The following is a 27,472-nucleotide window of genomic DNA, read 5'->3' as shown; positions in this document are numbered from 1 at the left end:
TTATGTTCAACAGGGATCACCCACTTTTTTCGATTTAATAACCGTAGGATAATCCTCTTCTCTGTGGCTGCAATGTTGCAGCACGGGTTAATGATTTCATTGTTGCTGATGTGACACAATTTTCTTCTTTTCTTCATTTGAATAGATGGTTTTTGGTTTGGTTAGTCCCTAAATTATATTCATAATTTCATTTTGATCCCTAATATATATATATATATATATTTGGCATTTTTGGTTTCTAAACTATATATTTTGGTGTATTTTAGTCTTTAAATTATTTTTTTATTCAAATTATTAGCAATTTTGAGGTGTGCAGTACGGTTAGTGTAACAAGCATTCATGTAAAACTCTCATGTTATATCAAGTATAATGCATGTCTCAAAATTGCTAGAAAATATTAAAGAAAAATGAAATACCAAATTGCATGAAAAATTGAAATTTAATAATTAAAATGTATAAATAAATAAATAAAATAAAAACAAGAATTTAGAAACCAAAGTGCAATTATGGATATAAATGGGAAAAGAAAAAAGAAGTGATTTTGAAATTAACAAAAGGCTCCACATAGATTTGATTTTCTTGCTGAGTTTATCATTGAATCTTCTCAACTTAAAAACAATAGAATAATAGTCTAAAGTGCAATTATAGGTATAGGAAGGAAAATAAAAAAAACAAAAGGGTGATTTTGAAATAAACAAAAGGTTCCACCTATATTTGAACACGGAATACTATATTTTCCAAAATATATTTGATTTTCTATTGACTATACCATAGAATTTTTTCAACTTAAAAACAACGGAATAACTATTTCTCTTGAAGGGGGAGAAAAAACAAGAAAAAGTTAATTTTGAAATAACTATTTTCCAAAACAGATTTGATTTTTCTCGCCGAGTATATCATCAAATTTTTTAAGCTTTAAAACTACTGAATAATCCTCTTCTTTATCATTACAACGTTGAAGCATGTTTTAATGACGCTGCTGTGACAAAACTTTCTTTTCCCCTCAATTTTTCCCCCTTCCATTTTGTTGTTGTTGTTGTTGTTGTGTTGAATAGAGACTTGGATCGAGCACAAAAATTATACCAATAACAAATTGTATATACTTTATATTTTTGTGATTCCACTGCTTAAAAATTATATATAATGGAAAATTCCACTTACTAGCAAAGGCAAGTAGCTGAATGAATACCTTGTCACTCCTTAAATAGGGTGATAGCTTGATTCAACTTCGCCATCTCATAAAACACAACCTCTTTCTCCTCCTTTTTTCCAGCCTACAAAAATGCAGCTCTATTTCCCTCATTATTTGGTGAAACATTCAACTCTCGTTATATATACTGATAATCAAGCAGACTCAGCCTAACATTCAACTCTTGTTATATATACTGATAATCAAGCAGACTCGGCCTATAAAGTGTCGCATTCTGGATAACGACAAAAAATCTTATGAACAATAATTCAGAAAGACCACAATTTAAGATTGAACTTTGATAGATTTTTTTTTTTCTCTTTTTTTTTTTTTGGCTTTTTCTTTCCCTCTCTGTAAAAAAAATCAGAAACTCTAACCTCCTAAAAGAATCAAGGTAATGGATTGAAAATTATCATACAAAAACCAAAAAGGAAAAAAAAAAAAAAAATAAAAAAAATAAAAGAAGAAGAAATTATTACTGCGTTAACTTTACAATTTATTTACTATGTACTTCCAAAACTCGTCCTGAATCCACCCATTTCCAGAAGCCATGCCGCAAGCCAGTGGCTTTAAGACCTTTCAGTAACATAATTTTCTTGAAGCTTTAATTCTCATTCAAAACCAGGATGTGAACATCCATGCAAATAAATTAGCAAAAAGGGGGGAAAAAAAAAATCAGGGGCCACTTTGCTACAGAAACAACCAAAACTGAGGTTGGAAAAATTGAAAGGAAATCATATTGAAAGTTTAAGCAATTTGCTTCTGCTAACAAGTACCACTATTTTTGTAACTAGTATTAAGTATATATCTGGTATCAAATTCCCTTTTATCCATGCACAATCTGTTGCACCATTCCTCCATCCATCACTGAGCTGTGATGATGAACCATGTACCATCTTCCATTATGGAACTCAAAGATATTAGTCATATTGAATGGCCCGGTATCCATGTCAACATAGGTTTTCATGGTTACCCAAGCCATATCAGTGAGTACCCGAGCCCTAACATCTCGAACCTGAAAGTTGATGGCCCCTTGCTCCCAATTAAATGCAAGCTGCCAACTCTGTATCACAGCATCATACCTGAAGATGAAACCAAAATGACTTAATTCCTGCATAATTCTTAGCAAACATATAACACAGACTGAACAAAAAGTATTGAGGAACATTTAAACCCATACAATTTATCAGTTCAAATAGAAAGAAAACATGTAAAGAATGTCCTTTTAGAACAATACACTTCTCCATTCAGGAGACAGTATTTATTTCCTTTTTTGGAATTTCAGGCTCTATCTATGTGAATGGATGCAAGGGGGGTGTTCAATTTGATCGCCAGTAGAATGCTGGCCATTGAAAAGACTTAAGAGATTCTATCCCACCCTATTTAAGTTGCAAAAACGACCAATGGTTTAGCCTCAAGCTCGAAATAAATGACTCACACTATATGACACACAAAACAAGCCAGTGGTTAAATCATACTATATGGATAAATAAGCCACTTGCTAGACTATGGCTTCAATTTCCTTCAAACATAACAACTTACATATGTGATTGGCAGACATAGACGAGTTTCTCTGAATATAGTAATCAACCATGCATGAATGGGAAAGAAGAAACCGGAATTTCACACCAGGCAAACACAAGTAAACTTCAGAAGACATCCAATTCTACTACAAATTGACATATAATTACCACATATCAGAAAACCAATTATCAGACATGCATAAAAATCTTTGGGCTCTTATTCTGTAGATGCAAAAGACATTAGTTGAGTATCAACTGGATTCAAGCACCACACTCAAGAACCCTGGTGTTTTTCATGCTTGACTTACAAGGAGCAATACAACAGATGCAGTCAAGTGACTCAGTCCACCACAGCATAATAACACAGTTGCAGAAATTAAAGGAGTGCTAAGGCCATGGTGCATATATATAATCAATTATTGCTCCAACAGAAACAGCAACTAAGAGAATTAACCTTTGAAAATCATCCAGGAATATCAGACAACAAAAATGAATTCTCAAATTCAAGGTCTAAACCACTTTCAGAAAATTTTACTCTGCATAACAGTAACTAAAATGTCCCACTAACATTCAAACGTTTTATTCCATTGCATCCTTCTGGACCTAACAAAATTAAAATCTCTATCAAACATTCCTCTTCCTATTGTCTTTCGTTTTTCTCTCGTCTTTTTTTATTTTTTTTTTATTTTTATTTTTTCCCCCACTTGCATTGCATCTTCTCATACTGAATAAATTGAAGCTTTACAATTCAACAATAAATTTTATGCAAGCAACCATAAAAAATTAGGACATAAAACCAACTGAAAACCAGTTTACTTGGAAAAAGAACACAGGAACGTAAAAATAGCAGTCACAAAATTCATAAAACGATATAACTTCCTACCATTTGATCAGCCTAACACAAAAATAAATAAATAAATAAACCGAAAATCAAGTTTACTGTACATAAATTAAATGTACTATACCCTGAAAACAGTTCTCCCGTGGCATGAACACACTTCACGTAATCCGCATTTAGCCAAAACCGACTCATTGATGGAAGCGACTTCTCCCTAATGATGTTAAAGAATTCAGTATTGATATTCACAATTGCTCTTGTAGCAGCATAATAAGCCTTCCACCCATTAATGGGTGTTACACCATCTTGTTCCAATGTGAAATCCTAAAAAGAATGAAAAATAGAAAATTTATTCATTTGCATATTAAAGTAGAAAAAATTATAAAAACAAAAAACGAGGTATCAAATTATAAGTATAAAGTCTAGGATACAATTTAAGTTTTTATGTTTTTCTTTCAATTTTTCCCTTTATCATTCAGCAATACACATTCGGTTTTTGTCAACCAAGGAACTCGTAAACCCATCAAACACTGGAAGCAAAGACGGGCCATAGCCTGAAAGATAACTAAAAATGGACCATTATTTGGTGTATTTCAGCAAGAGATTAAAAAGAACTCTGTGGCATAGGCTTATGCTATCAGTTTCAGAATAAGCCCTCAATAGCATAAAAAGGCCAACAGGAAGAGCAATCTTCCAAGTAATAAAAGAAATTCAGATAACAGAAATTTGGGCTGCCAAATTGAAAAGGAAACGTATTTATCCCCTAAATTTCACCGTTTTAAGAAAAACTTTCTACAAAGCATAACTCAAATAATCATCTACATATCCATTGTGTTCCTTCTAAAACTAATTTTCTCTGATTCATGGTACTTGATAAGCAACATCCAATCCCGATTCTACAAGCAAAAACTAAATTTAAACATTTTTTAATATTTCAAACAGTGAAATTCGAACCATCCCATGAATATCAAAATTCGAAAAAGACGTCACTTTTAGCTGAATCTTAAACATAAACCTACGATAATAAAATATTCAAATTAAAGGTGCCAAAAATTCAAAACAAGCAAACCTTGTGATAGAGCGCTTTCCAAGCATTATCGTCATTGGCGGCCTTTCGCATGAGAGAATTGGTCATTGAGAGACGACAAAGGCTGGGATAATCCAAGTAGCTGAGCGCGTGAGTGGTAATCTCCGGAACCAACTGCTCCATCATTGACGCGCCGGTCTGTTTCTCAGTCACAACCGGTGTCTTCTCCAGCATGTCCGCAGTGCCACCACAACCACCGTTCAAATACGGTGCTATATCAGAATCCGAACCCAAAACGACGCCGTTACAACAACAATACCTACAATCGCAGAGCTTTCCTTTCTTCTTATTCCTCCTGACCGACGCTTCACCACCACTACCACGACCGTCCAATTTGAGTTTAGTAATGGTGAGCGCGAACGATCGGACGGTGAAGAGTGCGAGCAAGAAGCAGAGAGCAGTGAACACAGCGGCTATAAATAAAGGTTGGGATGAGAAAGCGGTAAAGAGACTAGAGGCAATCTCCATTCATAAGACATGAAAGCTTCGCAGAACATAGACAAACCCTAGCAAATCTGCTGTTTGACGCGGTCACAGATATTTAAAAAAAAAAAAAAAAAAAGTACACTGTGCGTTTGGCTCCAAAAGATACCAAAAACGGCTGCGTTTTGTGTTCTCCGTCGTCGCCTTAGTTTGACTTTCCGGCGGCCTATCGGAACCCTAAACTTTCAGTCGGAGAGGAAGAGAGAGAAAGAGAGAGAGAGGGATGAGAGAGAAAGGGGTCGGTTGTGACTCGCAAGTCGTAACGGACTGAAAACGTGTTCTGAACCACTGAACATTTCCGTAATTTCCATTTATATTTTTTTTCCTTTTCAAAAAAGTTACACAAACATTTCTATTTTTTACTAATTATTTTTTTTAAATTATAAACATATTTTATGCATTTATGCTTTTAATTTTCAAATATAGTACGCGTTTAATTGGTTGTATTATATGTAAATGTCAACTATAGTTTAATTATATTGGTATGAACTATGAAAATGTGATAATATACATGTATGAAATTAAAAAAAAAAAAAAAAGGATATGTATGAAAGGGATTATACCGTGGCAAAAACAAAATACAGAAGGGTCTGTGTTTCCTATAATGTTTTAAAAGTATAAAGGCATACGGCCCGTATCTTTAAAAATTATAAAATAAAAAGTGCTTATGTATTTTTTTTTTTTTTAACTATTTTTACTTTCAAACCGACTGGCATCCGGTATTATATCTTAATTAAGAAAAAAGTTAAAATTATCAAATTATTTTTTGGTAAGTCAGATTATCAAGTTAACATTAGGGGGGAGTAATAGAATTTTTACATTTTTCTTTTTTCCAATATAATTTTTTTACTGTAAAATTTTAGTTTAAACCGTATATTAATTCTGTCCTAAAATTGGGATGAATTGAGGTGGATTATTATTTTTTTAATATATTTAAAAGTTGCATAACATATGAAAAGTAAATGCAATTTTCTTTTATGGAAAAATCTAATATAAATATTTTCACCAAGTTCAAAAAGTTTAATTCTAACAAAAGGTTTTCCAATTATTGGTAATTAAATATTCTCACCAAATTTCAAATTAGTTTCTATCATCATAGCATAAAAACAAAAATGTTGCATTTTTTTTTTGTTTTTTTGTTTTTTGCCTTCAACAAAAGTTGTTTCAAATTGATAGCAAACTATATTTACAGTTACCAAGAAACTATTATTCCATTATAATCTCACATATTTCTTGAACAATACCAAAATGTATATGAACCAATGCTTCTGTAAATTGGGCAGGATGAGAATATCAGTTTCCAACCAAGAATATACAAAAACTCTGCCAAATCAATTTTCTTACTTTCCATGAAAATAGTAATCCATCCAACATTGTTAGTTACAATGATTTTTTGGTGACATTGCTAGTCACAATGATTGGTATGATTGAAAATTCACTTCTACAAACAAACACGTATTTTCTCTTTCCTACAACACCAATTCTCTTTGTACCAAAGATCTGGTTGCCTACTACTACTACTACTACTACAAAAAAGAATATTAAAAAAAAAAAAAAGAGAGAGAGAAAGGTGGACTAGTGGTAGATGAAGGTAAGGAATATTGTCATACTGCTGCTAACAAGCATCAACACCCAACCTCTACTTGTTCTGCATGCCTTATCAGTCTGAGGGGCTCTGAAAAAACTCAGAACTTGTTCCGCAATTAGCTTGAGAACTGCAAAACACATGAAGAACAGACTAACCGCTAATACAGCAAGCTCCTTACTCTCCAGATTTGCTTGGTCATTTACTACCTTTTCAACCTCTAATCTGTATTAAGAAGAAAAGGTTCATCTGATCAGCCATGTAATTGAGAGGGAGAAAAAAAAAAAATAAATAAATAAATAATAAAAAAAGGGAAGAAGTTAGACAATAAAGTAAAGAGATCAATCATATAACATAGCTCACATATTCTGACACAGGGTGTGCTACTTATTCTAAACGTCATTACTTACAGATTAAACAAGGAGAGAAACTGAAGCAAACTATGCATCACAAACATCCATTTGAAAAGGGGTTTAATTGAAATTAAATTAAGAAATCTGTCCTCATATCATCATGCTAAAGCAACATATGTACAAACCTCAACAAGGTATTTTCTTTGACTAGGAGATCCAACTGACTTATTACATCAGCTTTCCAAGATTCAAGGTTGGCAACTTTCTTTACCTAGAAAGGAGAAGGGTGTCAAACAATTAGGGGGAAGCGCTAAGACAAACTGCTTTACCATTGAAAAAGAGAAAGTAAGAAATAGACATCAAATGTAAACACAAAAAGAGCAGAATACCAGAATCTCCTTCAACTCCAAGAGATCTTTTATCTCGGTTTTGCATTTCTCCAGAAGCAATGATATTCTCAGTAGCTCACTATTAAGTTCTGGCAAAACATCTCCATGTCGCCTATTCAATTCTTTGATATAATCCTCCAGAACAGACAGGTTCAACTCAAGTGACCTCACCTTCTGCATCAAAATCTTCAGGACAGTGTCACTAGGAATTCTACCATTTGCTTGCTGTCTAACTTCCATAACAGGATCAGGAATCTTGCTTATAGCAACTGGACTTTTAGTTACAGCCAAATTGTGTTGTTGTGCATCATCAACATTTTCTGTCCCTACACCAGCAGTTTGAATCCCAGTTTGAACTTCAGCAGTTTTATCAACAAGTGCAACATCTGGTTTTAAAGCAGGCATTACAGTTGAATTAGGCTCTGGTAATTTGTTTGTAACAGGTTCTGCAGACGCCACAATAAGATCTTCAAGCATTCGCTCGATTGCATCGACACCATATACCTCTACAACACTTAGTGTACAGTAAAACTCTGATCCATAATGACTGAGCAAAGTTAGCTTCAAGTATCTTACCCATTTGGGCTCAGGAAGCTTAAAGGTTTGAGCATGCTTGACGTTAGCAGCAACAAAGTTTCCTAATGGGGACCAAATTTCAGTAGGATAGGTTAAACTACCCGATAACTCAAATTCCTTGAAATTAGAAGAATAGTGTTCAAAATTAGCAATTTTGACAGCATCAACCAGAGTCTCATCAGCAAGCTCAATTACAACAAACTTTCCTCCTACAGAACAAGGATTTCTCAGGTACTTGTCATGATCCTTGCCCAATATGTTACTTGCTCCTTTAGCTTCCTTATTATGAGCCACCACCTTTGCACCCTTAGATGCAGATGCATAGTTATACTCTGTTCCATCAGGTTCAAGCCGGTGGGTGATGTTAACGAGCTGATTAGATGTATTCTGATCTTTTTCTTGCCTTGTTATATTCCTGAACTCATCAAAATTGAGATAGGTTGGCTGAAGAGTTCTCCCATTCAGAAGCTGTTCTGTTTCAAGTGACTTCCGTTTTTCTTTTGGTAGTGATACTTCACACATTAAAGCACCATATCCTAAAAGGCCCCAAACTACTTCTTCTATTCTATTTGATTTTGGAAGTAAGCACTTCGAAGATGCATTGCTGTGATGGAAACTGGTATTATTGCGGCTTGTAGAGAGATTAAACTCTGAATGCATTCCTTTTGTTCGATTCTTGCTACTATTTTCAGCATATGTATATACATGGTCACAGAGTTGACTGTTGCTAAAACTAGGAGAAACTGCACTTCTGTTATCAGGAAGTATAGCGCCTAAAGAGTAAAGGTTTATGTCAATGCAGTGCTCGGGTAAGACATAATTAAAGGGGAAGATGAGAATTGATATTTTGTTGATCATTCTAGATATTGAGACAGGAAAACACAACACAATGATCCTGAACTATGCTCTTTCATTAAGCTGAGAATAATAATTGATAGATAGCAGAAACGTTTTAATGATGAAAGAGTTATATTGAGCCACCAATACGCAGAAGTTGACCTAACCTGAGCTTCATTTAACCAATGGAGGATTTACCATAGAAGTATATTGAACTTTATGAAATGAATTATTCTGTAAAATGAACATTATGAAATAAATAAAAAAAGCATCCAAACTGCATAAACGATCACTCTCAATAAGGTAACCAATGTCTTTCTATGCTGCGAAAAAATTGCTGGAAAAGGAAGCAAATTAAACTTTACAACCCACATTGTATCCGATGTTTTCATGTCATTCTCAAGTCTTCTTGACACAAACCAAAAAAATAAAAATAATAAAAAAATGTGAATCTTCCATTTTTTGATATTTTAATGTTAAAAAATATCTTAACTTCAACCATTTCTTGCAGGATTACTTAGTTTATCAACTCTACCATGACTTAATTAAGTTCTTTAATTAACTTAAGGAAATCTTATACAACATTTTATTTTTATTTTTTTAATGGAAAGTCTTAGAAAATTATTTTCCACTTTATGCCATTTTTCTTGTTTTCTTACAATCAAAATACAAAAGGAGATAACTTTCTTTATCCTTTCTCTCTTCTTGCTTATCTCGGAGATCAACATGGTTTCAGAAAAATATATATAAGCAAAACAGACACATAGGAAATGGGTTCACCAAAAGTTTGAAAGCTGACAATGGGTAATTCAAAAAAAATAAAAAAGGGAGGGTATTTACTAAAATTCCAGACCCAATAAACAAGCAGCAAAATTGAGAGAAAAAGAAACCCAAATTCGAAATGGGTCCCAAAAAAATAAACACTCAAAGGCAAAGAAAGTACCTTCATTTCCATGGCTAAGGCCTAGTCTAGAGTAGAACAAAAAGATAAGGCACCAAAGAGAGAAGATTAGAGAGAGAGAGAGCTCGTAGAAGCTCTTCCTCTTCTTGCTATTACTGCAGTTGTTGTTGTTGTCGTTGGTTCGGCATTTGACATTTAAGGATATATTCCGAGGTTTCTTCATCTCTCATCTGTAAAGAGGAGGTCGTATAGTTGAAGGGTTTAGGTCCTGTTTCATCCGAGAGAGAGAGAGAGAGAGAGAGAGAATTTGTGTCTGCGTGTTGGGTTTTTGCCTCTCCCGAGAAACAAACACCCAGAATTAGCTTCTGTGGCTATTTTACTCGCATTCCAGCGGAAAATACTTCCTGCCGTTTATTAGGGCCCATAATTCAGGACCCAACTTAATACAATATATATTTTATTTTCCTAGCAAAAAAAAAAAAGTTATATATATATATATATATATTTATTTAACTTCTTGTCCAAAAACCAAAAATATTTTATTCCACAAAATTTTAAAAATAATCTGTATTATATTTTGTGCTCTTTCAATCTGTTTTTTAAGACTACAATTTATCTATTTCATATTTCAATTTAACCCTACAATTTTTACACACTTATCCATATAATCAAACTTTTTTATTAAGGAAAAAAAATTGAATATAATCATATGAGTTTTAGTAAATATAATATATATATATATATAGTTATAAACATGATGAAATTTTTGATTAATGTATTATGTAGAATAACTACTTCACTGTCGAATATAATTGACTAATATATATGGGGTTAAAATAGAAACAAAACTGACACATGAGGGAGATAAATTATAATCCAAAAATGTATAGTTGCAAAAAAGTGCAAAATAGAATCGACTATTTTAAGTTTTTTACTATTTTATTTTACTAAATAATTACATTAGAGATCTACTAATGTATTAACTCTAGTTCATCCAATTTATAATTAAAATTTTGTTTATCTTTTTTAACAAAATAATTTTAGAAAAGATTATTTTTTCATCGCTATATACAATGAAGGAAAAATAAAGAAACTGAAGAGATTTGAGTATTGTTGTGATTACTTTATCATTCCAAAGTGATACTTTACATTCTTTCGTTCTCTAATCAAATAGCTACCAAACTTCGTACAAACATAAACATCAAATTCCCCAAAAGGAAATGATTTTTTTTTCTTAAAAAAAAAAAAAAAAAAAAAAAAAGAGGTAGCATGTCTTAATTGCCTAATATAAATTAATTTTTCAAAAGTAGGTAGCTACAAATATCAAATTACAAATAACCTAAATTTAAATAAAATACAACAAAATTTTAGACATGTAAATTCCATGCCTTGCTCTCAAAGTGGCAATAAAGCCTCTGATGAAGCCTTTCTCTTCTGGTTTCATATACGGTAGGAATAGCTGAGCAGCCTTTGTTGCTGTACTAAGCCACCACCAGCCAAACAAATGTGGTATATGCCATTCACAGTGTTTCTCCTTTTGACTGAGTTACGAGGGCATACTCAAATTCACGGTCCTGTTCTTGTCTTACAAATGGAAGGCTTCCGGGATTTTCTTCCTCGAAAAGTAAACTGACTGGCGTTTGTGGAGGGTAATTGTTCAGGATAAAGTCGATTTCTTCACCTCTGATTTCCTGTTGATTTAGAAGAACCTGCATTGATAAATACAGAGAGCACAAGTTAGTCTTAGTGAGAGCAGTGCATTATGTGTTTTTGTCTCCCTTTTTAGCATACAGGTTTGCAAAGCAGACCCAATTACCTTTACAGATTTAAGCAAAGCTGCATGATGCCTCCTAAGCAGAGAAAGTGTCTTTTGGTACATCTCGTGTAGCAGCTCTTCTGTCCTTTGTGCAACTTGGTCATCTAAATTGAAGTTGAGTGGGGGTTCGATCAGGTCATAGTCATCATAAAGCGATCCTTCGAAGTCCAGTCGTGGACCAACGAATTTAACCTCCTTTCGCCAAGGTGGTGGTTCCCCATGTATGAACATTGGATTTTCCAAATTCCATCTGTGAGGAGAGAGAGGATTTCAAACTAAGAAAATCTAAGAAAGCATGAGGAGAAAAATAAATAGAAAAGGTGAATGAGGGCCAACATGGTTAAAATTTTACGGGCTAGCCATGATGCATCTGCGAGGTAGCCAACTGATGTTCGTGAAGTATCCTTTCCATAAATGACTTCTTCAGCAGCCCTTCCTCCAAGTAAAACCTGTATGTAGAGATGATTTCAAATTAAAGAATATGATGCAGTTTTGAAAAGGAAATATTACCGTGAAACTAACCAACCTGAAGGCGATGCAGCAACTGTGGTCGGCGCTCAAACATGTATGATTCATCATCAAGCCGATGAAATACAACTTGAGATAATGTCTGCAGACATCACTTCCCACATTTAAACAGAACACAATATGTTGTGAAAAAGAAGCAGAGCCAAATACATCTAAAACAAAAAGAAAAAGTAATCAACAAACAAATCAAACTGCCACATGGTGAAACTATACAATATGGATAGATACCAAATAAGGAGTATAAGTTTGCAATCATGTGGATCACAAGTACAATAAAGAAAACAAAACAAGAAACATTCCATCAGATAATCTCCAAACCAACGAGAGTAACATATATTTTAATATTTATTTAGACAAATGATTTTATACAGCTAAGGAGTAGAATGAGGACCTGACCACGAGGGGTGATTGAGATGCGATCACAGCTTTCAACTTTAGCATTCTCATAGCGCCTGAGTAGATGAGATGTCATTGCAACACCCACTTCAGTAGTAGCTCGACGACATTGTCCCTGATGACCCAACTCTATACCAACACGTTTTGGTCCTACGGTAAGTCTGTCAACTGCATCATCCATGTCTGACTGTAGAATTGACTGATGTCCCTTCCTAACGGCTACAAGTGCAGCCTCTTGGACCAACTGAGCCAATCTTGCTCCAGTCCATCCTGAAAATATAGATGAATCCATTTGAGGCATTGAAGTAACATCAGTGAAAGACTGAAACAAATAATACCAGGCGGGCTAGGAAAATAAAGAAAATAATAATAATAATAATAATAATAATAATACCAGGTAAGTTCTGAGCATAGCTGGACAAATCAACAGAGTCTGACATTTTAACTTTGCTTGCATGAATTTTCAAAATTTGCAGTCTCCCCTTTGCAGCAGGAGGGCGAATTCTTATCTACAAGAGAAAACCCAAATGACAACAAAATTAAACAGATAAAAGAAGCCCCATGAAATTAACCTTTCATTTTCTTTTCTCCCATTGTCTTTTCAATAAGAAAGATAAGCTAAAATATCCAACTCAGTAAGATAAACAAACCTTTCGATCAAAGCGGCCTGGTCGAAGAAGCGCAGGGTCTAACAAATCCCTACGGTTTGTAGCAGCTAAAAATATAACACCTTTACCGGTATCAAAACCATCAAGCTCTATCAAGAGCTGGTTTAATGTAGTTTCCCTCTCCTGAGTTGCCGCATTATATAGTTGGTCTGAAGATTCCTTGTAAATTCCTTGACGCCTAATCATACAAAGGCATATAATCAATTTAGATAATGGTGCTCCATTTAAAATTATCAACAAAATTCCCAATCGCCATCGGGGTAACAAGTTACGAGGCACTCAAGACTTAAGGCTTAAGGTAGGATTAGAACGATGATATGTCACAAGGTATTATGCTTTTGAAAGAAATAAAAACATCAAATAATATACATATCCAACACAATAAAAGTTCTCAATTGGATTTCTCTTACCTAGTTGCCAATGCATCAATTTCATCAATGAATATCACTGAAGGTTTATTCACCTGTACAGAGATTAAAAATATTGCCAATAGTTAACTTAAAGAGGGCCCGTTTGTCATGCATTAATTCACAAAAAAACTCTAAGACTCATAACTACAGAAGTCTACACGTCAGGTAAACAGGGGAAGGATAAGACAATAATATGTTAATGATGAAAAAAGCTGACTGGCTTGTTCTTGAAAATCCACAAAACTTCCTCATCTCCCTTTTACTTTGTTGTCCATCCTTTGCATAGGCAAAAAGAAACATTTTACCATGTACAACTTTTTCCTCTCCATTATCAATTTTCTATTGATCTTTTTTTTTTTTTTCTTTTTTTTCTTTTTTAAAATAAATTTTTTCACCCCTTCAACTGAGAAATCAAGTTACCAAACAATAATTAGAGTTATCACCTTGAAGCAAGTTACACACGCAGACACACTCACATACATACACAACAAGTTGCATTAAATCACAAAATAGCAAGTATAGTCACCTTGGCTCTTTTGAATAGATCCCTAATACGGGCAGAACCAACACCAACTAAAACTTCAACAAATTCAGATCCAGCCATTTGATAAAATGGAACACCAGCCTCTCCAGCTATGGCCTTAGCAACCAGGGTCTGGAAACATGCAAGTAGTTTGTAAATTTACTTAGACATGATAATTTCACCCAGAAAATCGAAGAGGCCAAGACAACAAACCTTGCCACATCCAGGAGGGCCCTCTAGAAGAACACCATGTGGAGGCTTTATTCCCATTTTATCGAACAGTTCAGGGTTCTTCAAGTACCTCACCAACTAATCAACAAAACATTAAAGAGGTCATTAAATTCCCACTATGTACAATTACGCGCAATAATAGGTAGAATAATTATTAGTTCTGAGAATGAAATACACAATACAAACTGGCAAGATAACATTAATGAATATATTCTAAAAAATGAAGATTGAAAAGACTACCATGTCAAGTTAAACAAATAAATATGACTTTCAGCAACGAAACTAACTATTTAAAGTATTTTGATATTTAATTTCCAATCTCAGGTATTTCACAACAAATAACTGTGACAGCAATGTCACCAAAAAGCTACGAAGCAGAAAGAATTTATATTCCAATCTCAATTACAATATTCAGTAGCGCTTTCAAATTATGATAAAGTTCTATAACTGAAGCACGCAAAGATGTCCAGTTTCTTAAAATATCAGTCAGAAAGGATTGCAAAGTTTCTTCTCAAATTAAATGTAAATAGTAAACATGAAGCACTACAAAAAGGAAACAAAGGCTACATTGTACATTTAGAAAATGCAACATTTATTCTCACAAGCAATTAACTCTTGAGAGATAATGAAAGAGAATACCTCTTGGAGTTCCTCTACTGCTTCATCAATCCCAGCCACATCAGCAAATTTCACTCCAGTCGAGCCCTGAAATTCAATATGAAATTCAGATTTAATAACCTACCAAGAACTTAACTAGATTGGAAATCTGTGAAATGAGTAACTATTAGAAACTGACATCAACACGAGCTTCTGCTTTAGATCGTGAAAAATCAATCCCCTGCCATAGATCCTGCAAACATGAGTAGAAATCTTCGTATAAATCTCAGGCATTCGGCAACTCAACAATGCATGGAAAAGAATACATGAAATTGCATAAAAGAAACAACATTTACCCATTTCCTGAAGTTCTTAGGTCTTCTTGAAAGTGTGAAACGGACAAGAAGGACCATAGTCAAAAGGACAAGCGTAATTGGTTTTAACATCTCAAGGCTGGCAGATATGCCACCAAAAGTGTAAAATTCATAGAATTTAGAAAAAATGCCTCCATCGCTGAAAACATCTACAAGATTATCCCAGATTCTTTCTAAAATACCAAATATGAGTCCGAAGAAAAGTTTTATAAATGGTTTGACTATAGGCAATATAACATATGAAGTTGCTACAAAAATAAAACTCGTAACAGCAAATACTGCAGAAGCCAGGAATCCTCCAACAAGAATTGCAGCAAGAGCCATTATAGCTGTTACTGCTCCAAACTCTACCATCATTCTGCTAGATATGGAAGATGCCACAGGATTAGGGTACTGCGGTAACTTTCCTACCCAAGACTGCAACAAAGATACAAAGAGTTAGGTCAACATAAATGTACATCTCTCTAAGAGTATGTCTCAAAGTAAAATATGTTCTAACTCTGCATTATGATGAACAGTGTGAGCAGTGCAAACTTCCTTTTAACATATACAAGAAAGAGAAGGCACCAACTGGAGCTAAAGGAATTGAAATAAACTCTTAGCACACGCAAATTCAGGTAAGATCAGCCATCTTAAGTCTCTTTTTTTTTTTTTTTTTCTTTTTTTTTTTTTCTTTTTTTGCCTTTTTTTGGTGAATAACTTTAAGTCCCTTGACATAAACTTGGAAAGGAAAATTTCCACCTGGGTTCTACTGAAATTTGTATGGTGTTCACAAAGCGGAATTTTACATTGAAAATCTTAAAATTTCTTTTTCAAACTTCCACTTCCACCTCAATTTCAATTAAGAAAGCTTCAACCCTCTATCTCCTCTTTTATTAAATATGCATATATTTCTAAAAGTCACTGCCAACTGCCCTAGAATTACAAGTTAAATTTAACTCATCAAGCTCAGCAGAGTTATAAGATTGATCACCGTAGTGTGCCTTTCTATTTGATATCGTGGGCCTGTATACTCCTCCAGAAGAGTCCGAGCTTCATTCTCGTCTAGCCTCATAGCCCTATAAGAAAATATTGCATACAATGTCACTGAATTTCAATGTAAACAACCACAAAAAAGAGGATAATTCCAAAAGAACTCAAATGCTTTTCATTTTTACCATTTGGTCCTCTGCAAGCTCTTTTCACCTGGAATTTCTTTCAAATCAACAATGAAGTCCCTATACACGTTACCATACGACAAGCCGTTTACCTCCTTGGAAGTCAACAATTTAACCTTGTCTTTCTCCATAGCTTTCTGAAAATCCTCTAAGCTCATTTTTGGCAATGCATCAAAATTCCTTTCGAATTCCTCTTCCTCTGACAACTCAGTTCCAAAAATCTGCTCAGGCACGTAGAGCTTTCCTCTATACTTCCTCAAAATATCATTCAAATACACAGCCTCATTCTTCGATTCCCTCTCATTTTGACCCTCACCACTCTCTTTCTTCGATTTCTCTCCCAAATTCAACTTTTTCACCAAGAACTGAAAAACACCCACCTCAGGTTTCTTGCTCAAATCCTGTTTTTCCTTCAAGGTGTAAAATTTATCACCAATTAGGTACCTGGGTTCAACCTGGCTTGGATTTTCCTTCAAAACCCTGGTCACAAAATCTTCTTCAATGGAATTTCCAGGGTTACCAGACCGTGAGGAAGCGTCAGATTTTGATTGACAGAAGACGGATAATGACCGGCGGTGAATGAATAGTGGCTGTGGTCGAAAACGTTGAGCAAAGTTGCGACCTTTGGAATGAGTTACAGTCCTAGACCGCAAAACACGGACTTGAGTTTGGGATTTTGGAGGGAAAATCCTAGGAGATAAGAGCATGTCAATGGAGGCCATAATTAAAAAAAACGAAAACAAAGTTTCCTAGAAATTGGGGTTGTTCAATTAAGAATTTTGAGGTGAACTAGACTGGAAATGTGGCAACTTTTTCTCATTTCCATTTAGGGTTCATAAAAAAAAATTCCAGGATTTTATGGTGGTTTTTTGAGAAAAGAGTGTAATCCTGAAAGCAGTCTGCAAATGACACCAAGGCAGTCTGATGGAAAAGAAGCACAACCGAAAGAAAAGTGTTTTTGAAAAAACCGAAGTAACGTGGATAATCCGGAAACCCGAATTGACCCGGAACGTTATACCCGGATAAAATATTATTCGGGTCGTGGGTCTGAGTTACCATTTCATTTTCGGGTAAAGGTTTGCTGGGATGGAAGAATTCATACACTCGCAACAAGCTTCTGCGGGTGGCGGCGGCCAAATCTACCCCGTTTCTTCAAACACAGCGACCGTTTTGGAGATTGGGTTCTCAAAAATCTCCAGCATATTAGCAAAGGATATATAGGTCTTTTTAACAAATTTTCCTTTCCTATTTGGCTCTACTCTGTATGTACGCGACCTCTCTGCCTCCTCAGTGCTCTGCTTTGTCCGCTGGTACTCGTAGGCTGTGGAACTTCCAGGTAATTCCTATCTCTCTCTCTACTTGCTCATTTTCATTTTCTAAGAAACTCTTTAGAGAGCACCTGGAAAGCCCTTATTACAATGCTCAAAAATTATTATTTTTTTCAATTTTTAATGAAAATCATATGAGAAAGAAAATAAATTTGTTTGATTTCTCTAAAACAACTCTCTTGTTTCAGTTTTCCTTCACCTATTTCTGTTTCTCCATTTGTTTGATTTTAGGAGGTTTGAGGTGAGCATTTTGTTTTTGGTGTTAATGGAAGCTAAAATCTTTGTTAAGCTTCATGAACGACTGAAAAATATACTCTTTTTTTATGCATAATATAATTTTTAAACAATCTTAATCAAAACCATATGACAGGGAAAGTAAATTTGTTTGCTTTCACCAATATAACACTCCTGTTTTAGTTTTTTTCACCACCCATTTTACTTCAAATAAGACACAATTTTAGGACATGTATGAATCCAGTTTCATTGCTTAAGTATCATGACCTACTGAAAAATTGACCTTTTTTTTTTTTTTTTTTTTTTTGGGGTACCAAGTTTGATTGTCGACCAGCTTTCATCAAAGTCATATGAAAATGAATGCAAATTTGTTTTCTTTTACGGTTTTACATGTATAACTCTTTTGTTAAGTTTTCTGCACTCATTTCCATTTGTTTGATCTCAGGATCTTTGAGAAGATCATTTGATTTTGGGTGTTAATGGAAGCCAAATTCTTTCGGTTTCTTAAGATAGTGGGTGTTGGGTACAAAGCCAGAGCTGAGGCTGAAGGAAGGCTGTTGTATCTGAAACTGGGATACAGTCATGAGGTTGAGCTGACAGTCCCTCCTGCAGTTCGAGCTTTTTGCTTCAAGAACAATGTAATTTGCTGCACTGGCATTGATAAACAGCGAGTTAACCAGTTTGCCGCTGCTGTTCGGAGTTGTAAGCCTCCCGAGGTTTACAAAGGCAAAGGTATAATGTATATTGATGAAGTTATTAAGAAGAAACAAGGAAAGAAGTCGAAATGAGTGCTAGATGTACAAGTACTCATTTTGGCTTAGCTAGACATGGTAATTGGGAATTGGGAGTTGAGTATGCTTCTCTTTTTATGAGGATAAGTTTGGTTTTATTTCTTGGTTCCAATTGGAAAATTCTTGTGAAGTTATTGTTATGCATTTGTCTTAATCAGGCTCAAGCTTTTTTTCTTTCTGTTGAAGTGAAAATGATTGTTTTTACTTTTTTCTTGAATGGCTTAAGCCTTTATTTGTTGAGTGCTTTTTGGGAAACAGAGAGGCTTCATTTGTCAATCTGCATGCCATCTCTGGGTTTCCCGCCGTTGAACGTGAGTTTCATGTTTCTCTGCCAAAATCTTTTTTTAATTCATAACAAAGAAAAGTTCATTCTTTTTCAGCTAGATGATAATCCAAGATTTGATGATTTTTTATTTTTTTATTTTTATTTTTTTTTGGGGTCTTTGAAATTCAATTTGATAAGCTGAGTCATCCATACATTCATACAATGGTCTGAAGGAAAAACTTGTGAAGTGCTTTCTGTCAAAATAATTGGTAAAGGGTTTAGCTGAGGCAAAAGTTAATGTGGCTATAAAGCCTATTTCTTCTACTGAAAATGACCTGTGGGTATATCTTCAGGCGCTATGGTTCTATCTTTTTTAGCTTATTATTGTTCCCTAAACCAGTTAACCCTGCACCTGCGGAGTTACTAGGTTGACTGTGTCCTTTTATTTTTTCCCTTTTTCCCTTTTATTTTATTTATTTATTTATTTATTTTTTTCCCTCCTCCTCCTCTTCTAATCAAAATATTGGTTGTGGCTGTGTCTGTGTGGAAAGGATGGTAATTATAGGGTACTCTTCAGGTGTTGATATGCCTTCAAAATACCTTTCTTTTTTGGTTCTCTCCCTCTTTTTATCTAAATTTTCTTCAAATGATATTAACTTTTCTTTTCTTTTTTTCCCTTTTAATCTTGAGGTGGAGAAACCAAATTCTCTTTTTAACCCAAAATGATGTCAGAGATCTTTTTTATGACATGGCAAATTGTCATTGGCTTAGAGAAACATTCAAAGATCAGCTAGAGATTATATGTATTTGTGATAAGAGTACAGTAGACATGTCACCAAGTCATAACCATTAATTCGTGATTGAGTAATAACCTGAAATTAATTTTTGTATTCCCTTTGGCAAATTAAGCAAATCACCTATAAAGCAATGAGAAAAAGAAGCAACAAAAAATGGATAGGATCTCAAACTTGCCTGAAGCCGTAGTCCCCCACATCATGTGGTTCCTTCCTACAAATGCAGACATTATCCAAATTAGTTTCTTGTCCAATAAATTCAACTCTTTATGGCGTTCATTCCCAATACTTGATATCAATCTCAGCATCAATTTAGAGAGATCAAATGAATGGAATAAGAAAAGAAGTGAGTTATTCGTCAACTTTATTCACTTATTTAGCAGGGATGGATTTCAGAGGTTGGGATATTCTTGACAGTTCTAATAAAATGGATATTAGGGTTGAACGGTTGCTAAATTTTGCATTACATAACCAAGTGAAAGAGTTGATTCTAGATTTACGGTGTTGCTGTTATCCTGTAGAAACCTTATTTTCTGCTAAATCAATCAAAAGTTTAGATCTAACAGGGCTAGATTTGAAGCTCTCCTGCCATTGAGAATTTCAGTCTCTTTAGCTGCTATGGGATTACGTATTAAACCATTTGGATCAAAACTCAAACAAGTTAAGATTGTGTTTTTGCCACGAACTTGGAAAGATTCACATTAAAGCCCCAACAAACCTTGAATATTTTGCATTTTTGGAACATAATGAGCTCTGTAGGTGATATTTTTTGCTTCTTCTTACTCTCTTAAATTCTTGGATTTAAGGAATGAGTACTTTTCCTATAAATGGTTTGAGTCCAAAAACTATTTGGTTTACCTTGAGAAGTTGACATTGAGTGGTTGCTATATTGGTTGAAATGAGAATAGGTTGTACTTTGAGCACCTAAAAAGTGGACATTTGATTCATTGTAGATGTGAAGCTGAGCTTGAAGCTCCAAATCAAGTTTGGTTTGAGTACCATGGGTGCGAAATGTTTGAAACGCCATTAGTGATGTGGATCAGATGCTGCTGAACTCCATATCAAACATGATTTAACTGTCACAAATCCGTATCTTAGGCTTGTGAGAGATTTTACCAGATCATTAAGTCATTGCTAAACACTCATCCTGGTCTGCAATTCTAATCAGGTAACTAACTAAACATATATATACGTATTTATATACAGGGAGTGTTGAATAACTTTAAGACAGTTTGTCATAAACTCTTAATACATGGAATGAACCATTTTTATATACATATTTTTGAAAAACAGTGCAATATTTTTTTTATTTTTTTGTTTTATTTTATTTTTTATTTTTTTTTTGGGTTTTTGAAAGCAGTTGATTCAAGAGAAGTGATGATGACAGGACAAACATTAGATCCTGGTCCATTAATTATACGACATTAAATATTTGAAGATAAAATTGAGGTACATAAATGATAAAACACAGTTTGGTGGAAGCGATTGATAGTTTGCTTCGGTTTGCTGCTCATCCTAATATTATCGCCATCAGTACTAATCATTCACTGCTCCATGTAATAAAGGTAGCATTTAAATGTTATCCAATTTTCTTATTTATTTTTACTTTTTGAATATTTGAAATAATGCGTGTCTATTAAATTAAAAGATTTTTGTAAGTGAACTACATAAATGGGGATTCTTTTTGGCCTAAATGTTTATACTACATCCAAATTTTAGCCAAACAATATTGAAGTTAATTAATTAATAACAAATATTATACATCTTTTATTTTCAAAATCCAAATGTACTTTATCTACCTAGAAGATCCAGAAAAACAAACTAAAAAGTTAATAACCAAATTTTGCCACCAAAAACTAGTCAAAATCAGAAAGATATGGATTTTATTTTATGTCAATATATATTATTATATATTATATAGTGCCACCTTAATCAATTTGTATATTTCTTGTCATTTTATGTATTATTTATTAAAATAATAATCCATTTGAATTGTGGATGCACTTTATGATGAGCATGTGAATGCTGTAAACTGATGGCGAGATTATTTGGGTGAAAAAACAAAAAAAAAAAAAAAAAAAAAAAAAAAAGTTGCATTAGGATGGTTTCAAGGATCAAATAGCAAGAAATGTATAAGTAGTTTTTGTTTTTTGTTTGTTATTTAAACTTTTATATATTTTATTTCGGACCAAAAACATATCTTATTTTTTTAACATATTATACAATGCTAGCTGACCCATTAATATAGTCCATTCTATATATAAACAAAGAGAATTTATACACAATCTTGACATAGTAAAAACTAAAAACTCTGTAAGCTTTTTCACAAAAAAAAAAAAAAAAAAAAAAAACACTTTTATGTGGTAACCCAACGATTTTATAGAGATGATATCCTGTCACCTATTTACGGTGAGTTTTAATATCGTTTTATCTTTTTTTAACCTATTTTTCTTTTTTTCTTTTTTTCTTTTTTTCACCAGTTGATATTTGGTTGTTGACTGTGTCTATTTTCCCTCTCTCTTTTTTTTTTCCCCCCATAAATTTTCTTTAAAATGAACTACTGTATTAAAAGATAAAAGTTAATTTGTTTAAAATCAGTTATTTATAGATATTACCACTAATTCAGTCAATATTTCTTATTCTTGGACATGTACAAAATAGGGAGATAATGTTTTGTACCATTATACAATAAAACTTTGATGGTATCCCTTCATCTTATGGAGGTTGGCTTATGTCCAAGAGAAAAGTCTTTTGGAGGTTGGCTATAAGTAGATTTATTATAAAAATTTGTTAATATATATTTCTATATATATATATATATATATTATCTTTCAAAAGTATAACATTTGTTTTTAATTTTTTTTTTTTTTTCATTAGTGCCCTATATCCTCTTCTTGGTATGTTCTAATCTTGTCCATCTATCTTGTTTATAATAAATCGATGTCCCTAAGAAAGAAGCCATTTTTCCTTTTTGGAATTATTTTGAAGAACAATCCAAAAATTAATTAGTGGGAAGTTTGTGGCATTGATTGTTGGCATGAAAGTGTTAGAAAATTTTGAGAAAAGGCTAAATGATTTGGTGATGCAAGAGGGTTTTGTCTTCTCCAATTTTGTAACCATTGCTTCGACTCAAAGCAATTAATCAATATAAATTTTGATTACTGAGTTATTCATTTGGATGATAATACAACAATCATTTTCAACGTTCCATCTTCTTAATTATCTTATTTGGATCTTTTAAAATATTATGTGATTGAATATTATGTGATGATGTAATAGAGAATATTGATTTGGTGAATTTTTTTTTTTTTTCCTTTATTGTAAATTGATGTTTATATAAAGGAATAAAAAGTAAAAGTAAAAAACTTCCCGAGTAAAGAATCAAATTCTTTTTGGAAGCTTCAGATTTAAAAAGGATATTTTTAAGGGGGAAAAAAAATGCACAATAAGTGGAAGAATCTATAGCAAGGTATATAGATCGAAATGATGCAACAATTCTAGGAACTGAAAAATGAATAAAGTTGTAAATTGCTGTACAAAGTTGAAGTACAAGACCCATAGAAAATTCTACTAGAAAAAAGGAAAAGTTACAAGAGCACCTCTTCTACTTTACATTTTATATATATATATATATATATATATATATATTAGTTTTATATTTTTAAAAACTACAAAAACACGTTCTCATATTTCATTTTTGTTGTAATGTCATCATTTTGTATAATATTTTTAAATTTTTTTTGCATGTATATATTGAGTATATGAAAATGTCCAAGTGCTGATTATAATTTATTTAATTGTATTTATATTAAAATGTGACACTTTTAAACGTTAAAAAAAAAATCAAAGCCAAAAAAAAGGTAAAAAATTAAAAAAATATATGTACAAAAGGAGGCAAGATTGCACATAAATTAAAATATAAGACAATATTTATATAATTTTAAAAAAAACATAGAGACATTTTTACAAAGCTGGTAAAACAAATGGATATATTCTATAATTCTATCAAAAAAAATTACAAAATAAAATATTGAAGGTTATAAAAATGGCGAATATTATTGAAGAACAAGGTTGACCTGACCATTTGGCATGTCTAAAAATTTGTTGGAAAATCAATTTGGATTTTTGTATGGCAAAAATCTAAGAAAATTATAAATGAAAGAACAGTAAATTTCGAGAATGTAAGAAAATTGGCTGTGAAGTTTTTTTTTTTTTTAGAAAAATGAAAAAAAAAAAGTTTAAAAATCAATATAAGGTACAGTTGGTCCTTGTTTTCAGCAATAACTGCCTTGGCAGAAAAAAACAACATATTTTTGGCAAGTTTCATGGTTTAACCTTTCTGTCTCCCTCAACAAATGCTCGGAAGGAAAGAAAGGCATCTCTTTTTTCAGGCCTTACCTCTCTCTCTCTCTGTCTCTCTCTCTCTCTCTTCAAATACTTCTTCTGGGTACTATCAAATTCCAGTTAAAAATAATCCAGAGAGACAAAAACCCATAAAAAAATAACAAAATTTTTAGATACCCATCAAAGAAAAAGCTGTAAATTTTTTCTCCTTGTTTCGGTTTTTATATGCTGTTGGGGTTTTTTTTTCTGTGTGTGTCTGTTGTATGAAAAAATAGTTAAAATATATATTTTTTTTTTCGCGGCGATGGAAATCGACGGCATTGATTGTGTCTCGACCTCGGATGGGATCTATGAGGAAGAGATCCATCATCAACACCGTCACCGGCTTCAGTTCTCGGCTTCCTCGGCTAAGCCTACCACCAACAATGCTGTGTCTCCGGCGATCTCTCCGGCCACCAGTGTTCATGAACTTCTTGAATGTTCTGTCTGCACTAATTCTATGTACCCACCAATCCATCAGGTTGTTCAGTTTTTTCTTATTTATAAGGTTGAAAAAGTTTTTATTTACTTATTTATTTAGTTATTTATTTTGGGGGGCGTGGGTGTTTTTGGTCTTCAGGGTTTGTTTGATTGGATTTCTTTTTTATGGGTTTTTGATTGATTTTGAGAATCTAAAAATGTTTTGATGAGGTTAATTTTTTTGCGGAAGGTGTGAGTATTGTTTTGGCTAATTGAAGAGAGAGAATTTAGTTAGGTTGAGTAAAATTCCCTCTTCATAAAAAAAAGAACAATATTGAGTAGTTTTGGCTTGAAGTAGTTTTAGATTGTAAATTGGGAAAATTGATTGCAAGAAATGGCAGATTGTGTTCAGAAGTAGCTGTATCCAAATGTCCGAAGAACATGAATAGCTTCTTGACTCTCTGTTGCTTGCTGTGAATGTTTTGGGGATTAGCATGGATGCCATATTGGGTAAATGATTTGAAGATTCAGACCGTTAGGGATCTTATTTTATAATGTCTTTACTTTCTTTTTGGTTGGCTAGTTCCATAACCAGGCAGACTAAGGCTCAAATCCTAGTTGAATACCGTTGTTGATTGTGTAGACTTGAATTAGGGAAAGTGGTTGGTGCAAACATCATGTTGTCTTAATATTTTTTGGTGCATATATTAGTTGATTGGCAAATATATGATATTGAACTTGGGTCTTATTTTTCCAATTTATATGTTGCCGTGCACTTGTACTGTTAATTTTTATTTTTATTTTATTTATAATTTTTTTTTTCTGATTGTTTTAGGATATGCTTAGAGGGAAGGTGAACAGTTTTTGCACAGTAGTTTTTACCTATTAGGTTAGGGGATGGTAGTCTTGTTGACATTTTTTGTGCATAGGTTTTCCTTCGAGATGTGGTGCTCAGTTAGCTGCTGCATATTTACATCATTTTTATTTTCCGTGTTTTGAGTTGTAATATGGTAATATTTGGTTATAAGCTTGTTCACTTAATTCAAAGTAGTTAATGCTAAGTTCATGATTTTTTGCAGTGCCTGAATGGGCATACTCTATGTTCAACCTGTAAATTGAGGGTGAACAACCGGTGCCCTACATGTAGACATGAACTTGGAGATATCAGGTGTTTGGCCCTGGAAAAGGTTGCTGAGTCGCTTGAACTTCCCTGCAAGTACTGTTCTTTGGGATGTATGGAGATCTTTCCATACTACAGCAAACTTAAGCATGAAGTTCAATGTAACTTCCGACCATACAATTGTCCATATGCTGGATCTGAGTGCCCTGTTGTTGGGGATATTCCTTTCCTAATTGATCATCTAAGGAACGATCACAAGGTTGACATGCACACTGGCAGCACATTCAATCATCGTTATGTCAAATCTAATCCTCGTGAGGTGGAGAACGCGACCTGGATGCTTACGGTAAGTCAAGTTACTCTCAAGTTTTGATTGCTTACGGTAAGTCAAGTTACTCTCAAGTTTTGATTTTCTGGTAAGATCTTGAGTGGTTCTTTAACTGTGCATTGTTTTATAAAATGCTTAAAACCTGGAATTTAGGAATAACTTGGAGCTAGAGAAAGAAAAAAAAAAAAAGTATTGTGAAGCAGACAACTTTATTGTAATCTAGACCATAAAGGAAAAATTGTGCCATTTAATTGTCAGTAGCATGTACAAGCTCTTCTTTTTACTTTATGCTTAACTTTCTTCTTAATATCTGTCAGGTCTTTTTCTGTTTCGGCCATTACTTCTGCCTGCATTTTGAAGCCTTCCAGCTTGGAATGGCCCCGGTTTACATTGCTTTTCTCCGTTTCATGGGTGATGAGGTTGAGGCGGGTAACTTTAGCTACAGCTTGGAAGTAGGGGCTAATGGTAGGAAACTAACTTGGGAAGGAACACCACGGAGCATACGTGATAGTCACCGGAAAGTTAGGGATAGCCATGATGGCCTCATAATCCAGCGTAACATGGCGCTTTTTTTCTCCGGCGGGGACAGGAAGGAGCTGAAGCTTCGTGTCACAGGACGAATTTGGAAGGAACAACCAAATTCAGATGCAGGGGTGTACATTCCCAATCTGTGCATCTGATTATTTGTTGGATACTTTATTTAATGCTGCTTATTGCTTGTCAAATGTACATAATTTTGCTTCTATTAAGGATTCAGATATTGGAGAGTCCAGGAAAATGTTGGATGCTGGAGGATTATTTAGATTTATATGTTGTTGCATGAAGCTTCTTCCTTTTATTTTGTGTAGGGCATCTAACACTTCATCAGACCTATTTGCACAAACAAATGCACATGGAACACACCCACCAATCTATAACACATGCATATCACCTGGTGTGCCGGAATTATGATTATCCTGCTGGGCAGTAGAAGTGCTATGTGTCATGATTTGAGGGACACAGAGAACTCACTCTACAGGAATGTTTTAGCTACCCATTTATAACGTGTCTCACTAATGCACAGAACTCACTCTACAGGAATGTTTTAGCTACCCATTTCGATCACCGATAACGTATCTCGCTAATGTTTCTCGTGTATAACCACTGAAATGAAATGAGGATTTCGAGTGAAATATGCTCGGCCAGGGAACAGGAAAGATGATTATGATGCCAAAATGCCAAAATTTAGAATGTGATTCGAATAATACAATCAAGGGTCTAATTCTAAATTAGAAGCTGGGAGGGTCATCAATGTCACTATTTTAACGGACAACGAGGAAAAAGTTAATTTTCTTAAATTTTTGGTATA

General features: G+C 33.7%; 5 protein-coding genes and 1 long non-coding RNA gene across 9 annotated transcripts; 3 read left to right on the top strand and 3 right to left on the bottom strand.

Moving 5' to 3' along the window:
- Positions 1–1,646: 1,646 nt before the first annotated feature.
- LOC107429787 (F-box protein SKIP8) lies at positions 1,647–5,415 on the bottom strand. Its single transcript, XM_016040534.4, has 3 exons — positions 4,620–5,415; positions 3,678–3,874; positions 1,647–2,271 (listed from the first exon to the last, which is right to left on the bottom strand). The coding sequence occupies exons 1-3, from the start codon at positions 5,103–5,105 to the stop codon at positions 2,016–2,018; spliced, it is 939 nt and encodes a 312-aa protein (XP_015896020.1). The 5' UTR covers positions 5,106–5,415; the 3' UTR covers positions 1,647–2,015.
- A 1,027-nt stretch (positions 5,416–6,442) lies between these two features.
- On the bottom strand, positions 6,443–10,180 carry LOC107429791 (SUN domain-containing protein 5). The gene is made up of 4 exons (XM_016040539.4): positions 9,804–10,180; positions 7,448–8,796; positions 7,244–7,329; positions 6,443–6,930 (listed from the first exon to the last, which is right to left on the bottom strand). Exons 1-4 carry the CDS (start codon positions 9,982–9,984, stop codon positions 6,696–6,698), a joined length of 1,851 nt encoding a protein of 616 aa, XP_015896025.3. The 5' UTR covers positions 9,985–10,180; the 3' UTR covers positions 6,443–6,695.
- Positions 10,181–10,999: 819 nt separating this feature from the next.
- Positions 11,000–17,376, bottom strand: LOC107429825 (probable inactive ATP-dependent zinc metalloprotease FTSHI 1, chloroplastic). 4 transcript variants are annotated; one of them, XM_016040576.4, is made up of 15 exons: positions 16,462–17,371; positions 16,278–16,362; positions 15,287–15,721; positions 15,130–15,183; positions 14,973–15,038; positions 14,316–14,411; positions 14,106–14,234; positions 13,580–13,632; positions 13,152–13,347; positions 12,896–13,010; positions 12,497–12,771; positions 12,104–12,187; positions 11,914–12,026; positions 11,578–11,827; positions 11,000–11,470 (listed from the first exon to the last, which is right to left on the bottom strand). In XM_016040576.4, the coding sequence occupies exons 1-15, from the start codon at positions 17,181–17,183 to the stop codon at positions 11,282–11,284; spliced, it is 2,862 nt and encodes a 953-aa protein (XP_015896062.3). In that variant the 5' UTR covers positions 17,184–17,371; the 3' UTR covers positions 11,000–11,281. The 4 variants fall into 4 exon arrangements, with proteins under 4 accessions (XP_015896062.3, XP_048319841.2, XP_048319842.2 ...); XM_048463884.2 differs by lacking the exon at positions 11,000–11,470 and having other exon boundaries at positions 11,930–12,026; positions 16,462–17,375; XM_048463885.2 differs by lacking the exon at positions 11,000–11,470 and having other exon boundaries at positions 11,686–11,827; positions 11,930–12,026; positions 12,104–12,257; positions 12,502–12,771; positions 16,462–17,376.
- Positions 17,377–17,562: 186 nt separating this feature from the next.
- On the top strand, positions 17,563–19,018 carry LOC107429827 (large ribosomal subunit protein uL6m). The gene is made up of 2 exons (XM_016040577.4): positions 17,563–17,797; positions 18,469–19,018. The coding sequence occupies exon 2, from the start codon at positions 18,503–18,505 to the stop codon at positions 18,809–18,811; it is 309 nt and encodes a 102-aa protein (XP_015896063.1). The 5' UTR covers positions 17,563–17,797; positions 18,469–18,502; the 3' UTR covers positions 18,812–19,018.
- Positions 19,019–19,232: 214 nt separating this feature from the next.
- Positions 19,233–21,898, top strand: LOC132804166 (uncharacterized). The gene is made up of 3 exons (XR_009639323.1): positions 19,233–20,219; positions 20,827–21,041; positions 21,234–21,898. It is a non-coding gene; the product is annotated as an uncharacterized LOC132804166 (long non-coding RNA).
- Positions 21,899–24,176: 2,278 nt separating this feature from the next.
- On the top strand, positions 24,177–26,944 carry LOC107429818 (E3 ubiquitin-protein ligase SINAT5). Its single transcript, XM_016040567.4, has 3 exons — positions 24,177–24,737; positions 25,756–26,142; positions 26,442–26,944. Exons 1-3 carry the CDS (start codon positions 24,522–24,524, stop codon positions 26,802–26,804), a joined length of 966 nt encoding a protein of 321 aa, XP_015896053.1. The 5' UTR covers positions 24,177–24,521; the 3' UTR covers positions 26,805–26,944.
- The last annotated feature ends 528 nt before the right edge of the window (positions 26,945–27,472 follow it).

The sequence above is a fragment of the Ziziphus jujuba genome, chromosome 6 (assembly GCF_031755915.1).
Source record: "Ziziphus jujuba cultivar Dongzao chromosome 6, ASM3175591v1".
Lineage (NCBI taxonomy): Eukaryota > Viridiplantae > Streptophyta > Magnoliopsida > Rosales > Rhamnaceae > Ziziphus > Ziziphus jujuba.
This window is presented reverse-complemented; position numbering and strand designations above follow the sequence as displayed.

Bases quoted from the DNA above. Each gene is read 5' to 3' on its own strand.
- LOC107429787 (XM_016040534.4), bottom strand. From the start codon at position 5,105: ATGGAGATTGCCTCTAGTCTCTTTACCGCTTTCTCATCCCAACCTTTA. The intron at 3,875-4,619 runs GTTTGCTTGTTT...CATTCTTTTTAG, and splicing joins GGAAAGCGCTCTATCACAAG to GATTTCACATTGGAACAAGA. The intron at 2,272-3,677 runs GTATAGTACATT...TTTCATCTTCAG, and splicing joins ACGGGAGAACTGTTTTCAGG to GTATGATGCTGTGATACAGA.
- LOC107429791 (XM_016040539.4), bottom strand. From the start codon at position 9,984: ATGAAGAAACCTCGGAATATATCCTTAAATGTCAAATGCCGAACCAAC. The intron at 8,797-9,803 runs GTACTTTCTTTG...TTTACTCTTTAG, and splicing joins CCTTAGCCATGGAAATGAAG to GCGCTATACTTCCTGATAAC. The intron at 7,330-7,447 runs GTATTCTGCTCT...TCTCCTTTCTAG, and splicing joins TGGAGTTGAAGGAGATTCTG to GTAAAGAAAGTTGCCAACCT.
- LOC107429825 (XM_016040576.4), bottom strand. From the start codon at position 17,183: ATGGCCTCCATTGACATGCTCTTATCTCCTAGGATTTTCCCTCCAAAA. The intron at 15,039-15,129 runs GTCAGTTTCTAA...ATTGAATTTCAG, and splicing joins AAGCAGAAGCTCGTGTTGAT to GGCTCGACTGGAGTGAAATT. The intron at 14,412-14,972 runs GTATTCTCTTTC...TTTGTTGATTAG, and splicing joins CAGTAGAGGAACTCCAAGAG to TTGGTGAGGTACTTGAAGAA.
- LOC107429827 (XM_016040577.4), top strand. From the start codon at position 18,503: ATGGAAGCCAAATTCTTTCGGTTTCTTAAGATAGTGGGTGTTGGGTAC.
- LOC107429818 (XM_016040567.4), top strand. From the start codon at position 24,522: ATGGAAATCGACGGCATTGATTGTGTCTCGACCTCGGATGGGATCTAT. The intron at 24,738-25,755 runs GTTGTTCAGTTT...GATTTTTTGCAG, and splicing joins TGTACCCACCAATCCATCAG to TGCCTGAATGGGCATACTCT. The intron at 26,143-26,441 runs GTAAGTCAAGTT...AATATCTGTCAG, and splicing joins ACGCGACCTGGATGCTTACG to GTCTTTTTCTGTTTCGGCCA.